This window comes from Calonectris borealis, chromosome 1 (assembly GCF_964195595.1).
Source record: "Calonectris borealis chromosome 1, bCalBor7.hap1.2, whole genome shotgun sequence".
NCBI classification, from domain to species: Eukaryota; Metazoa; Chordata; class Aves; order Procellariiformes; family Procellariidae; genus Calonectris; species Calonectris borealis.
In genome coordinates this window covers 63,555,820-63,569,786 of record NC_134312.1, presented here as the reverse complement: position 1 = coordinate 63,569,786, position 13,967 = coordinate 63,555,820, and the positions used below count along the sequence as shown (strand labels likewise).

The 13,967-nt window shown below is 47.7% G+C and overlaps 1 protein-coding gene across 4 annotated transcripts in view; it reads right to left on the bottom strand.

The window, feature by feature from the left end:
* Positions 1–1,249: 1,249 nt before the first annotated feature.
* The window catches only part of HIPK2 (homeodomain interacting protein kinase 2), a 141,068-nt gene continuing 128,350 nt past the window's right edge, over positions 1,250–13,967 (bottom strand). For all 4 annotated transcript variants that reach the window (XM_075157737.1, XM_075157717.1, XM_075157748.1 and 1 more), the window contains 3 exons: positions 12,491–12,738; positions 11,320–11,480; positions 1,250–9,568 (listed from right to left, as the gene is read on the bottom strand). In XM_075157737.1, coding sequence (XP_075013838.1) covers positions 9,101–9,568; positions 11,320–11,480; positions 12,491–12,738 — 877 coding nt within the window. In that variant the 3' untranslated portion in view covers positions 1,250–9,100. The remainder of the gene's footprint in view (positions 9,569–11,319; positions 11,481–12,490; positions 12,739–13,967) is intronic.

Here is a 13,967-nt window from a genome sequence, read left to right as displayed (position 1 = left end):
TGCTGACAGTCCTGGCTTGCCGTATGACACGTTATCGCTTTGGTAATGTGGATGACGACGGGGTGGGCACGGCAGCCCCGGAATGGTGCCGAGGGAGGAGGGGGAGGCGGGTCGCACTCCCCCGGCCCCGCCGCTGCTGATTGTACTGGGAGCAGCACAGGCGCCCAACTGCAAAGCATCGCTGAGCCCTCCTTTTCGCTACCTCTGCTCCAAGCTGACTGACACAGCCCCGTCAGGCACGAGGGGAACACGTAAGGAGCCCTCCCGAGAGTACCCGAGCTCCACGACTGAAGCTCGGTTCTTCAGGTGTACATATACGTATTTTTAAATGCCAATTCCTGTACTTCCGTGACCTCAAAGTACCATTTTGCTCAGCAGACGTTTATACCATGTTCATTGGTTACCCAAGTGAAAGAACACAACAGACAAAACTAGACAGCTAAGCAGGACTGGGGAGGGGGAATGTGATATATCGAAATGCAAAGTACGGGGTAACAGCAGCGGGGAAACAGCACTGACGGGAACTGGCACGGGCTGAGAAAACGGCTGACAAGGAGATGGTCAGTGAACTTTGTATTTCGTTTACTGCTTCAAAACATTTCTGTGGTGGCAAGCATCGTTTGTAAGAAAGGGGTGAACAGATGGAAGCCAAATTACAGCATTGCCTCTGAGTGGCTGTCGCGCGCGCGCACACACACACACACACACACAAACCCCCCCCACAAAATAAAACAAGCATTCACTAACTCAGGAATCAATCATTTGGCTAATGATTTATCAACAGTACAATACAATCCTTCCTTTGAATATCCTTCATTCTCCTGACGCGGGTATCTTCATCCAGATGAGGATCCTACATAGAACAGTGAATTTAGTATCGTGCTCCCTGCTTCAACCCAAGGAGCCTGATAAAGTATGTTATTAAAACAAGCAAACAAACAAATAGTTTATCATCTGTTGGACTAAATCTTCAAAGTGGGTGGAGTGTTTTTTCGACCAGACTTTGGAATACAGTGGATTACTTGATCTCTGGACTGACTTTCCGACACTATGTTATATCTCAAAACAGAATATACATATTAAAGACACACTTGTACTTTTCCATTTTTAACGGGTGAAATTAAAAAGAGGCAGCTGTATTGAGTTTTTGAAGGTGTCACTTATAAACACAAGATTTCCCTTAAAAAGTACCAGTTTAAATGTAAACTATAAAACACTGTAATAACTATAAAATGTAGCCAGAAAACTGTTTAAGTAGCCACAGTCTATTATTCAGTTCATATTGGTTTAAAATGTGACTCATTAAATATCTTCTAGAAGGCCAAAGCATTTTACAGTAGCTATAAACATATATACTTACATGTGCATTTTAACATCACAATTGATTAAAATACATAAAAGAGTAATCTATTCCTTGGTTTAATTTTTTTTTTTCTGTTTAAAGATTCACTGTCTTCAGAATTCACTCAAGCAACAATGACCAGGGTGGGCATTTATCGCTATTCCGCCCCTACGGAGTTCAGAGTCTTTGAATCAAAGTTCAAGCTGGCTACATGTTTTCAAAAAGGCTAAAACCAGGATGAATGCCCACATTTGAGGTAATTATTGCCATTAGGTCACAGTTTGCGTAATATAAGTGTATCTAAATCCTTCTTTAAAAAAACCGAAGGTATCCCGCGGTACTGGGGGACACGCTTTGTAGCAATCAGAATCCAGAATCCTGATCAGTGGGTTTGCTTCCAAAGGAGCCGGCGGTCCCGGAGCACCAGGCGCCCCCGGGAACAGCCGCCGGCCAGCCTAGAGCTCAGGCGACAAGCCTTTTTTTTTTTTCCTCAGAAAAAAGAAAACAAAAGAAAAATCAGAGGTGCCATAAAATAGATGGGTAACATTTCTGATCAGAATTCCAGACCAAAGCTTTTCTATCTGTCTTATTCCTTTCCAAACAGTTTGCTGGGGAAAAAAAAAAAGTCAAACCACATTGGCGTTAAATATTTACTCTATGCCAGCACTGCAAAAACTCCTTGGCTATGTTCTGAAAGTGGGATAAGCTTTGCTTTTGCTCTGAGCATTGTTGTCGCATTGTTTTCTGTTTCAAAGAGGAAAGTTTGTTCCAAAGAAAGAAAGAAAGAAAGAAAAAGAAGGGAAGAATGAAAGGAAGAAAGAAAGAAAGGAAGAATGAAAGAAAGGAAGAATGAAAGAGAAAGAGAGAGAAAGAAAGAAAGAGAGAGAAAGAAAGAAAGAGAGAAAGGAAGAAAGAAAGGAAGAAAGAAAGGAAGAAAAAGGAAGAAAGAAAGGAAGAAAGAAAGAAAGAAAGAAAAAGAAAGAAAGAAAGAAAGAAGGAAAGAAAGAAAGAAAGAAAGAATAAATCCCTGGCTGTCAGAAGTACACGCAAGTATTTACAAGGTTTGTGTGAATCTGCACACAGTTCCCCTCACAGCGAAAGAGTTAAGAACAGAGATGTCACAATATTTATCAGTGCAGTAAAAAATATCATTTTTGGAAAAAAATATACCTTTAGTATTGCCTTTCTTAGATTAACTATGATAAGCAAAAGATTAAAAACAAAACCTTTATCTTCAAACACACATGAATAGTCTGTTATAGCAGCACTGCTAAAACTGGAAGGACAAAGCTAACCCGTAAATGAGAAACAGGAGTTTCAGACCATAAATGCCGAACGCAAAGCCTCCTAGTATGCTTCCTAAGACTTCTGAAGAACCAAGCCAATCTACCGTTCAAATTTCACTCCTGACACAGGCAAATGCTCTAAACCGCGTCTTCCCACGGAAAGCATTTGACAGGCGCAGAGTCAGCCCGGCTTACCTCCAGCCCGGTTCTTACACCTCCACCTGCTTCAGCAGCTCTTCGCAGGTAACCACCGCCTCGGGGGTCACTCCCACCAACTAACGTTTGTCACGGGGGAACAAGACACCTTCAGCGCGGAGCCCTCGGCTAGCGGTGCTCCTCCGCAGCTGCCCGGGCTTACTTCAAGGGGCCGCCCCTCCGGCGGGTCCCGCTGCGTGCCCAGGGTGGGAGGGGAGGACGGTGGCTTCACGGCGTCCCTCACAGGTAGCGGCGTTCCCGGGTGGTGGGAAGGATGGACCGCGGAGACACGGACCAGCCCGGAGAGCCCAGCGCCTCCCGTCCAGGGCAGTACTCCAGCAAGGAGCCCACGCGCAGGCATTCACCACAGGACCGCCACCGCGGCTTTGAGCACCGCTGTGAAACGTTGTACCTCGCCCAACGTCGGCAGCCCGGGGTGAAATTCTCACCGTCGCCAGAGGCGGCTTTGCTGGAGCACGGCAGTGGGGGAACCCCAGCAGCGCTGGCCCACCTTCTCCTCCTCGAGTACGGAGGGAGCAAAATGATTTACAGGCACAGGAGCGGGCCACAAGAAGCAAGTCGGGGACTCCACATACTTTGGACACAGGCTTTCCTCACAGGAGCACCGCTGAGACTCGGGGACAGAGGGGGGTGACATGGGTGAGTGCCCAGGACCGCAGATCCGCAGCTTTGAAGCTCCCATGGGAATCGGGACCACGGCAGGGACAGCTCTGTCAGCAGGAAGGGGGAAATCCTTCCCTTCCCACATTTTTCCCTTCTGCGTCGCCTACCCTCAACAAGGATTATTTCTGCAGACCTGGCGTAGAGGCATCCAGGATTTGGCCCACAGGTAGCACTGCAGATCTCCGACGGGCTGATTGCCAAGCCATGGAAAAACACACGCCAAAGTCCAACATCCTTGCCCAGCTGTGCCTGGCCTGACCAGGCGGCCCTGTTTGGGGTCTGACCCACGGAACAAACCCAGCATCCTAAATCCAGAGGAGACACTACAGAAGCATGCAGAGCATCCAGAAGCTTATCCCCACTACGCAGCTCGCCGTTCCCACACTGCATTGTCGCCACTGAAACACTTTAATCAATGTGAACGATAATGAGAGAAGAATAGTTTTTGACATCCCCTACAGTTTAGGATAGCAGCAATATTTAGTGTGAATTTCTCTGCTCGTCAAGCTAGCTACTCGAAACTATGACAGAAACTTGAGAGAGAAAAAGAAAAAGAAGAGAAAGGAAAGATGGAGATCCACAGCTTATCCCCATTGCCTGGCGGTTATGACTCGTGGCTTAATTTCGTTTCTGGAGTGGGTGGGGGTCTCTTTCTCTCTCTCTTAAAAAAGTAAAAGTTTCTTTGGTTAAAGAAAAAAACATGTTTATCGCCCTTCAAGTTTGCTAATGGAATTGCCTTCAAACCAAATTACAAAACATAATCCCTTGGAAGTATAAAAAAGGAAAAATGTCACAGACAGAAGCGTCCCTTTCTTGGAATGTTTTACATATTACGACAAAACTACGAGAGAGAGAGAGAGAGAGAGAGACCTGCCAAGGCCCAATTTGTTGGGTACAAGCAGGTACAACTCTGCTGAGGAAGATGCAATTGCATTTGCTCTCTCAAACGACTGGATTTGGCCCAGCCTGCAGTAAGAAGCGCTTCCATTTGGGTTTTCCATTCTGCTCATGTCAGCAGTTCTCTCCGCTCCCTCCTGCATCCTGGTTTCGCAGCAGGAATTTGAACATCCATCTCTGAGGAGAGGCAACGTCCGTGCTTCCTTCTGCTTCCCGCACGAGAAGAATACAAGACGAGGTGATGGGGAAAGGGACCGCTTTTTCACTGTGACAGCCATAAGCCACCCATAAAACGTCCAGTATCTAAACATTCACCTCCCCTCTCAAGTTTCCATGCTGTTTACCCCACGCAGACAAAGAACACCAACCCAACCACGCCAACCCCATTTCCTCTCCAAAGGACTTTGCGAGCAAAACAAGCTGGCTGCTGTTACGTACGTGGCACCGACAGCATGCAGAGCTTTTGCTTCCTCTGCCAAAACGATCAGGTTTCCCCTGTGACTAACCGTACCACGCTTTTTTCCGTACTACGCCTTTATACAGGTGCGAGGGAGGAGGTGTTGCTCAGCTCCCCCATACCCACCAGAAAACACGCAGTGTTGCACCATCGCAGCAATCTGACGGCTGTGCTGTGCATCTCTCGCAATCACAGCGTCCCATCACCACCATCATCTGACCACCCACGGCTGGCAGGTCAGCGACTCCAGGATGGTCAGCGTGAAAGGTGGCTCCTCCGGCGCGCACTGCACCCCTTCTCGCTGCCAGCGTTGCCCTTCTAACAGCTCCACAGCCAAACGCCCCCCAAAATCAGATTCGCGCCCGCACGGGAGAGCAGGTCAGATGGGTAGACAGGGAAAACGCAATTAATACAAGTAAAACGTTACTGTGGCTGAGATTGCAACCTTCCACGCTTCGCCAGTCCTAGGCCAGAGGAGCGCATAAACAAGTAATTAACTTGAAGGGTTTAAGTCTGTTCTTTAGCAAAGCACTCAAATGCGTGATTAACTTTAAGTCTCTGCTGAAGTCCTATCATTTTTTATGGAGTTTGAATTCAGTTACTGCTTCCCCCCGTTCTAACAGAGCAGGCGATGCAAATGAAAACATAAATACCTAAACTCTAGCAACCAGAATAGCTTAATAAACTTCCACAACAAATAATTATAAAAGAAGGGAAAATCTGCATCAGGGAAAAAAAAAAGCAAGTCAGGCATCCTGGCCATGTGGACACCTGATCAACCTTCAGTGAGAGCGGAAGAGCAGACGAGGAACCCTGCCCTGCCTGCGGCCGTGCTTCACCCAGCTAACGCCGTCCCTGCGTGCCAGTGTCCTTTACCCAGCGACGGGACTGAGAGCCGCGCTCACGCCTCCGCCGCGGCTCCTCCGATAGCCCTGTTTCTGGAGAGCCATCTATCTGCTTTCTCCTTTAGGAAAACCAAACCCTAACGCGTAGCGTGACCTTGGGTTCATCGAAAGGGCTCAATGACCGTGGCCTGGAGCACAAATAGGTCTTGAGGTCTTGATCTCATATAAACTTCCTATCAAAGTGATGGTGAGCTGGATCCTAGGGCACCAAGGTCCTTACCTGCCTTTGATCCAGCTCTCCGGGTAGATCATTACATTAGCTGCTGTTCGGTTTTGGCCTCTGAATGAATGTTTCTGGACTGATTCTGAAATGCAGATGTGACACGGAGGATAACTCCCGTCCCTCAAGGCTGTAACCGCTCTCACGGAGCGGCCCCACTCCCCCTAGGTTAGAGGCAGAGTTTTCATCCTCGGGACAATCTCGTTTCCCCTTTCTCCTGCAGTTTTCACAAACACAGCAACCCTTCTGATGCCACTGATGAAAAGAAATAAAATTAACAACAACAACAACAATACTAAGAGAAAAAAAAGATAACACAAAGATTAAGGAATGCGTGTGCAATTAAAACCCAGAGTAAAATACAATAATAATAAAATAATAATCATAACAACCATACAATAAAATAACATTATCTTTCCTTTTCATGACACAAGCAGCACGACGCTCTCGCTCCCGAACTGGTGGGAGAGGAGAGGAATGCAACGGAGAGGGCAGGGCTTTATTTTCCTGCCTCAGACGAAAGGGGATGTGCTGTCTTTCCAAAGGAAGGGGGGGTAAGGTGCATAGGCTGCTGGGAGATCGCACCCTCATCTACAGTATATTGAGCTGGAATGAAGGACAGGCAGGAGAAGAAAACTGTGCAAGGGTAACCCAAGAACCAGAGCTGGCAACCAGGGAGGTTATTTGGTGGTTTGCCAGAAGACAACAGCCTTGTTGAACAGCCCATGCATAGCGGGACGCCTTCTTCTTCCAGGCCAGCCAAGCACTTACCGCAAGACAATACATTTGTGCTTGTCTTTCTGTCAGCTTTTCCCACGTGAGAGAACCTCCTTCCTTACTGCCACCCAGGGAACCATCCCTCGCCACCCTGCCGACGAACCTGCTATTTTCCAGCATCTTGTGAAATACCTGAATACTTCATGCTCTAGTTACAGGGAAACGTAGAGTGGAACCAAGCAGCCACGTAGACTTCAGCTTTCATGAAAACATGGAAACGTTCTAACAAACTCTCTTCTCTCCTTCCTCCCCGGGCCATCCACAGACATGGGTACTTGAGAGACACTTCCAAATATTCATGCACCCGTGCAACTGCCATTACCAGCGAAACTCCCCTCTGAACCAAACCCAACTGTAGGAAAGGCTCTCTTTAGGAACCTGCTGGAAAACAAGACGACCACGTAGCGTTCCTCGGCGAGGAGGACCCTCAGGACCACCGTGCTCTCCGGTTCCAGGGTCGCTCTGCCGCTGCAGGCAATCTTTCGGGGCGTAGGTGAGAAGGGAGGAGGGGACGCGCACACTGTCACAGCTACGATAGAGCGGGTAAGGCCCCATGTCTTACAATGCTCTCTTCACTTAAGAAACCTGAGTTTGACTCTCAACTGGATTTTCTCGTGCTTGCTTTGGGACTCCAGCCCTTTCCCGACCCCCTCCCATCGACAGACGTAGCGAGAGATGTTGGCAACAACTCGTGTTTCCCCCTTTCACAGGCTAAAGTTTTGTTCCCATTTCAGAGGCACAACCGGGACAACCTGACAACTTGGGAGGACGCTCTCCTCCCAGTCCACCGAGAACGTCAGCAAACAGCAGAAGGAGAATTCAGTTTCCGGGGAGGAAACCTGCTATTTCAACAGGATAGAAACAGACCAGTCCACAAACGAATCCCCAGACCCTCTGGGAGTCACCCTGGGTCTCACAACCGACCTGGTCACTTCCAGCCCATCCAGTGCTCGACAAAACACCCAGTTAGACGCACTTCCAACCCCGACGAGCTTCCCCAACACCTCGCCAAGTGAGCTAAGATTGACGACGTGGGAAAAAAACCCCAAAACACCACCAGCAGAAGAAGAAAATCAGCAATAACAACCCAAAAAAAAAAAAAAAAAAGAAAAAAGAGCTGAGAGTAAATTCCGACTAGCCTCAGTCAGTTTCTAGGAGTACCAGTGGAAGTAAACCCTTAAACCGCGTCTGTAGTTCGGTAAGGCACTACGAGGGAATGATGTAAAACTAAGACTGTGACAGTTGTAATGGCTGTGCCGAGGAACACACCACAGAGAGAAGGCAGCATCTGCACGCACACGCACGCACGCACGCACACACGTACATACCCGGACAATCACATTTGTTACATGCCTATGTTATATCACTTTTCTTTGTGCAATCACATTGAGGAATAGTCTATTGGTATCGTTGAAGTTCAACACAAAATAGTAAAAAGGGCGTATGAACCTGTATAGTGCTACATTCTACTGGGGGGAGGGGGGGGGCAGCTAAAATGTCTCCTCCTATACTAAAACGGCTAGGGATTGAAAAGGAAAATTTCCAAATAAAATAAAATGAAACGCAACCGAAATCCAACATACATTATGAGAGATCGCGTTTAGGAATAGCATTTCTCAGGGATTTATCCAGTGTGTTCAAGGAAAGGGAGAAACAGCCCCGTTGCTTCTGCTCTCGACCAGTGCTGCACGGCCTGTTTTGCCCACCTGTTTTCAAGGGTAGCAGTGCTAGATCCAAATTTAGAGCACTGGGACAACGTTTACATTTTCTCCTCCTCCCTCAGCTTCCCTTACCCATTTTCTATTTCCAGAAAAAAAACCCCAAACCTTAGGTATGCTTTGGGATACAGAGACCACTGCGAAGATGGGGCATAAACCCTTTGAAATGCTGGATAAATCCCTAATCCATATACCTATTGGATTAAAAACCTAATGGATTTCATTTTAGGTGTTCTGGACAACAAATTTCTAAATGTAGCTCACTATTGGATGAAAATAACCTTTTAAAGTCTATTGGTGAAGTTCTTCAAAAGACAGGACCCGCTGGAGGGTCCTTCTGCTTCTCTCTCTCTCTAGTTTGGTGCAGAATGGTTGGTTTTTTGTGGTTTATTTTTTTTTCTGTTCTTTTTTTCCATTTTCTTTTTTTTTTTTTTTAAATAAAAAGTGTAGAATTGGTTCTCCCCCTTCTTTCCTCTTTTTCGTTTCTTCCTTAAAGTCTCCTTCGTTCAAGTTTCACGCGAGCCTCCCATTGCATTGTTAGTTTGTCATGTTCTTCAGTACAAAAGCGGCCGCCTCGCTCCCCCGGGATGGGTGCGTCTCTCGCTCCTTATTCCAGTGTTTAGATGTAAGGGTACTGGTTGACCTTGGTGGGGCTCAGTGGGTATCCAGTGTAGACTGTGGAGGCTGGAGAAGCACTGATATAGGTCTGATGGGCAAACTGAGCCTGGTACTGACTCGGGTGGATGGTGGGGGAGGGCAGAACCCGCGGGCCCATGCTGACAGGGACCTGGTGGACGATGCTGGCGGGGTAGGTGGTGTGCTGCACGGCGTGCCGCGCAGACCCTTGGGAGGCCACCAGGTGCGCGACGGTGCCCGTGGAGCCCAGGGCGGCGGGGGCGGTGTATGTGTAGAGGTGGGGTTGGGCGGGCAGGTGAGCAGCGGCAGCCGCGGCCAAGTGAGGATGAACTGTACCGTGGCTGGGACTATTGTGCGGGAAAGAGTACGGGGCCTGAGCTATCGTTGGAGTGATGTAGGCTTGCTGTCTCCGGTGACTCCCTGTGCGATCGGTCGCGATGTGCTGCTGGGCCTGGATAAAGACAGCAACAGTGATAAGTGGTTACAAGACAAGAGATGGCTCGTTACCTCCTCAGCGGTGCCTGGGGGCCTCCCTACGACACCAGGACGGCCTCGGGAGAGTCCCTTGCGCTCCTCCTGACACCCTCAGCACCACCACAGTCTTCCCTTGGAAACGGGTGATGGCAAAGGGTCCCTCCCAAGTCTGGGAAGACCCTGTAGTTTCATACATTCACCAAAATGGCCCCCAAAAGGACAGCGGAGTCCCCCACTTCGAGCCACCACCTGCTGGCACAGCTAACCTGAAGACCCAGCCTTGGATGCCTGGCTCCTAAGAACATCTTCCTCACGTCCGGTCGCTTGCACAACACTTGGCTGTTGTTAGTGAACGAAATACGGTGCGCCGATAGCTCCGGGGTATGAAGTTGCCTAACTACGCCTGGAACAGGCAATTTATTTTTGCTCAGTTTGGGTCTTTGCGGTTATCATTGCCTCAGTTAGTAAAATAACTACTTTATTTTTTAAAGATAAAACCCTTGGCTCGATCAGATCCCGGTGCCCTCATGCAATCAGCTATAATTACTTGAGCACAGGCAATTTTCCTGCAGTGGGACAGGAGCAGTGTACTTTTCCAGGGACTTTCTAAGGTTTTTTTTTTTGCACTGCACAATGTCAAGGAGTTTTCCTGGTCATTTGTAGTCAGAGTATTAAATAACCAATAAAGTAGGAATTAGAAGGCAAGAACGGCAATGCTCCGTGTTATTTCCTTTTATTCTTCCAAGCCTTCTCATCCTCTTTGTAAGCACTCCCTGCGCTGTCATTGTGGTCTGAAATGCGGCAGCCACACTCCTCCCCCGCTCTTGGAAACAACATCTCACCCACTTCCTCCATTTTCACTCACTTTTATTTCAAGTTTGTTTAAATTTTTAAATTTCAACTACATTTTGAGGGGGAGGGGACATTCCTCTCCCCCAAATTATTTAAAAAAACCACACCAGAGTTCTGCTTATAGCCAGCTCTGGATGCAAACCAGTGCGGTCCTCTGAGCTCTCCAGGCTTTCTCCTCTTGAAATGTCGGTAACTGTGCTGTCACTTCCCTACCCTCATTACCTCACCTCAGGGTAGAGAGAGGCCCCAGGTGCAGTACGTGAAAAGGGCATTATTTACTGAAGGTCCTGGGGAGCTCCCTGCGTGTTTTGTTCACAGACTATGAAACATCTTGAGAACTGCGTGCTGCCAAGTAACGAGATTTGCCCAGATCTCAGCCCAGGTTTATCACGGGATGGATCAAACTCATTACATGAGGCCACATATATGCATAGAGGTTCTGCTTTGCCTTGTCGCATCTGATGGGGACTTCCCTCCCAAAGCCGCAGCTGGGCTGATGCACTCCGTTCACTTGGAAGACACTCTCCCCACGGTTACCTATAGCTAAGGAGAATTCAGTCCTTCCTACACGGTCCCGCTCCACTCCTTTGTGTCTGAGCCACTGCATCTTCTCCCTCACATTATTCCCACTCACACTGTTAGATCATCTGACTTCAAAACACATGGTAAGAGTACTGCCAGCCCACTCGGGGTGGGATCTGTGCTACCTCAACTGCCTGAACTGGAAGATCAAGGTCTGCAGTGAAGTTGAGACAAGTTGACCAAACTCGATATGGGGCCCAACTATCTTTAGACTGGAACAGGACTGCCCATGCTGGAGGAGTGGTAGGTTACAGCTGGATGATGCACCACCAAAATGTGTCTCAGTTGACTTACCTGACTTAGATTAAGAGGCTGCTGCTGCTGGAAATGTGCTCCTGGTCGCTGCTGCCTATAGGCAACGGCTCCAGACGAGCTCCCTGAAGAGTGACCGCTGGTGGAGGTCACGGTGCTGGAGGACTTGGACTTGTAGGAGGATGAGTGGTGACTGGTGGTGACTGTGCCAGGAAAGGAAACACATTTGTAGCTTACATCACATTCTTTAATTGCTCACCCTACCTTTTCCTCACTGAATCTCCTCCAGAGTGGCTTTTGGGAGGAGACATACAACAGAAGCAGGATAAGAAAATGATTTCTCTTAATTAACAGCATATCTCAGCAGTGCTTCAAATACACGGCCAGCCTGTTATCCTAGAGGCAGACAAGCAGACCTGATATCTGGACCCAAACCGGGCCCGGAGAGGGCTTTACAGATCCTTCAGAAGTGTGAGAAACCGTTCTGCCAGCAGAACTGTACGATGCAGGTACAAATCCCAAGGAGAGGAAGGAAAGTATAGCGTGCACAGCACAAAAAAGCCCTGGCTTGGCTGACCTCACCGTGAGTAGGAAGGGAGGGAGAAGGAGCTAGTGGGGAGCTCACCCTCCGAGCCTTCGCGTTCACCAGCAGTGCGTCAAAAGAAAGGACTGCCAAGTAGCTCGAAGCCAATTGCTTTGGGCCAGACTTCCACCATAAGCCCCTTTTCAACACATCGTACTACCTAGCATTGCGGAGGCTCTGGATGAGCAAACCTCATCAGTCCATAATGAAGATCCTGGGGAAACGTTCTTCCCAGAAATGTCAACAAGTTTGGATGAAAATGCACATGTGTTTTCAATCTCTTACCCATTTTAAAGTAAACCTATGGAAAGGCAGGGCAGCAAAGGTTCACACTTGCATTTGGGAGCCTTTCACGTCAAATGTTGAGCTAAAGGCTGCATTCTGATCTTGGGTTTGTACAGAAGTAACTGGGAACGACACTCGCCCCCGTGACTCCTGAGTGTACCAGGGCACATAAACAATGCAATATGGCTCCCAAGAACAGATGTGTCACTTGAGAGAAGGGCAGGAGCACGGTTTCTTTGGAAAACAAAACAAACAAACAAACAAAATGAAACCGAACAATGAGATTCTTCCAAGATAAATCATTTATTTCTTACTAATTTTCTTGACGGAAGAGGTGCAATTTACCTGGTGCCAGGCTATCGCACTCTACCAACACCTCACTGGCCTGGGTTTTCAGTGGTGGCACGATGATCGTTCGGGGGTTCCCACTGCAGTGAGTCTCTGGAACCCCTTTGGTGTCGTAGGTGTTCCCGTTATTCTGCCCTGCGCGATGCTGCACGGCGTAAGGGCTGTTGTTGCTGGAGGAATCGGAGTAGGGGGAGTCATGCACGGTGACACAGCTGATGACGTTCTTCCTTTGCTTGGACAAGGTGCTGAAACACAAGCACATACATGGAAAGAGTGAATGGGCAACGATCGACTCGGAAGCCACCAGAAGACTCTGCCCGCGGCAGACTAGCTCCATAAAGGCAAAGCACACCCTTCAGTCCTCCGCCAGAGAGAGGCTGCTTAAGCCAAATCCCAGGCTTTGAAACTCACTCGTTGCTATTCCAGGAAAGCCTTTGTGGAGGTCAAGGAGTGAGTAAGACATTGTGGATAGATCTTATATTCACACTGCTTAGAATAGCACTGAACCAGACTGCCAGATTTATTTTCAGACTGTTTTTTATATATGTGTGCAGTAGAAGCCCAGCAGTTATACTATGCTTTGTTGCAAGTCTCACCACCCACACAAAAACGTGGCGGTTTCTCCCAGCCTTCCAGCAATGATTTAATAATAGATGCTACAACTTTTCATGATTAAATCCCATGAATCTACAAAATACACTCCGTTCTGTTTACTAATATGGTACAATGGGCATATATTCTCAATAAGCATTTGAAACTGAGGAACGAATGAAGAAAAAATGAGCAAAGTATGTAAAGCTTTTGGTTTTTTTTTCTTTCGCTGAATAAGTGCTGGGTCTCCTGGCTCTAGCATGGATTATCGAGGTCCTGCTGCAGCTAATCTATTTATGACATCAAAAAAGTGATTAAAAAGGAACATCAACACTTCCAAGATTAGTGCTAGAAGTTCATTAGACTAGACTGCATGAGTACGATTGGGATTTGCTCTGCTATTGTGTCAAATTATTCCTGATGGTTTCTCCTTCCTGTTATGAGCTTGTTCAGGGAGAAAAAGAGAGAGCGAGAAAGAGGACAGAGGAAGGGGGATGGTGAAGATTTGCTTAAATGGTTCGCATCCTTGACAGTGCACAGACCTTGACTACAGAAAATAGCTGCTATGTTTCACTGATTGCATTATGTTGTTATGGCAACTGAAGTTTTTAAAATGATGAAAAGAAATGGGTAGCACATAAAAAGCTAAGTAATTAGGCTTAATGGTGGAAACAGCCCCAATAGGAACAGAAATGCCATGGAGAAAAAGGAATCTATCTCTTTTAACTTCTTGAGTGTGCGCTTTAAAAAGAGAGAGATCCCTTTCCCATGGAGTCTCCTCTCTGTTCTCTCACTCTGGCCAGCCCAGTCCAGGGAACAGCTGATTTATTTGGTCTTAGTCTGTGATGGAGCCATTTGTTGCCTAGTCTCAGCATTGCTTCTT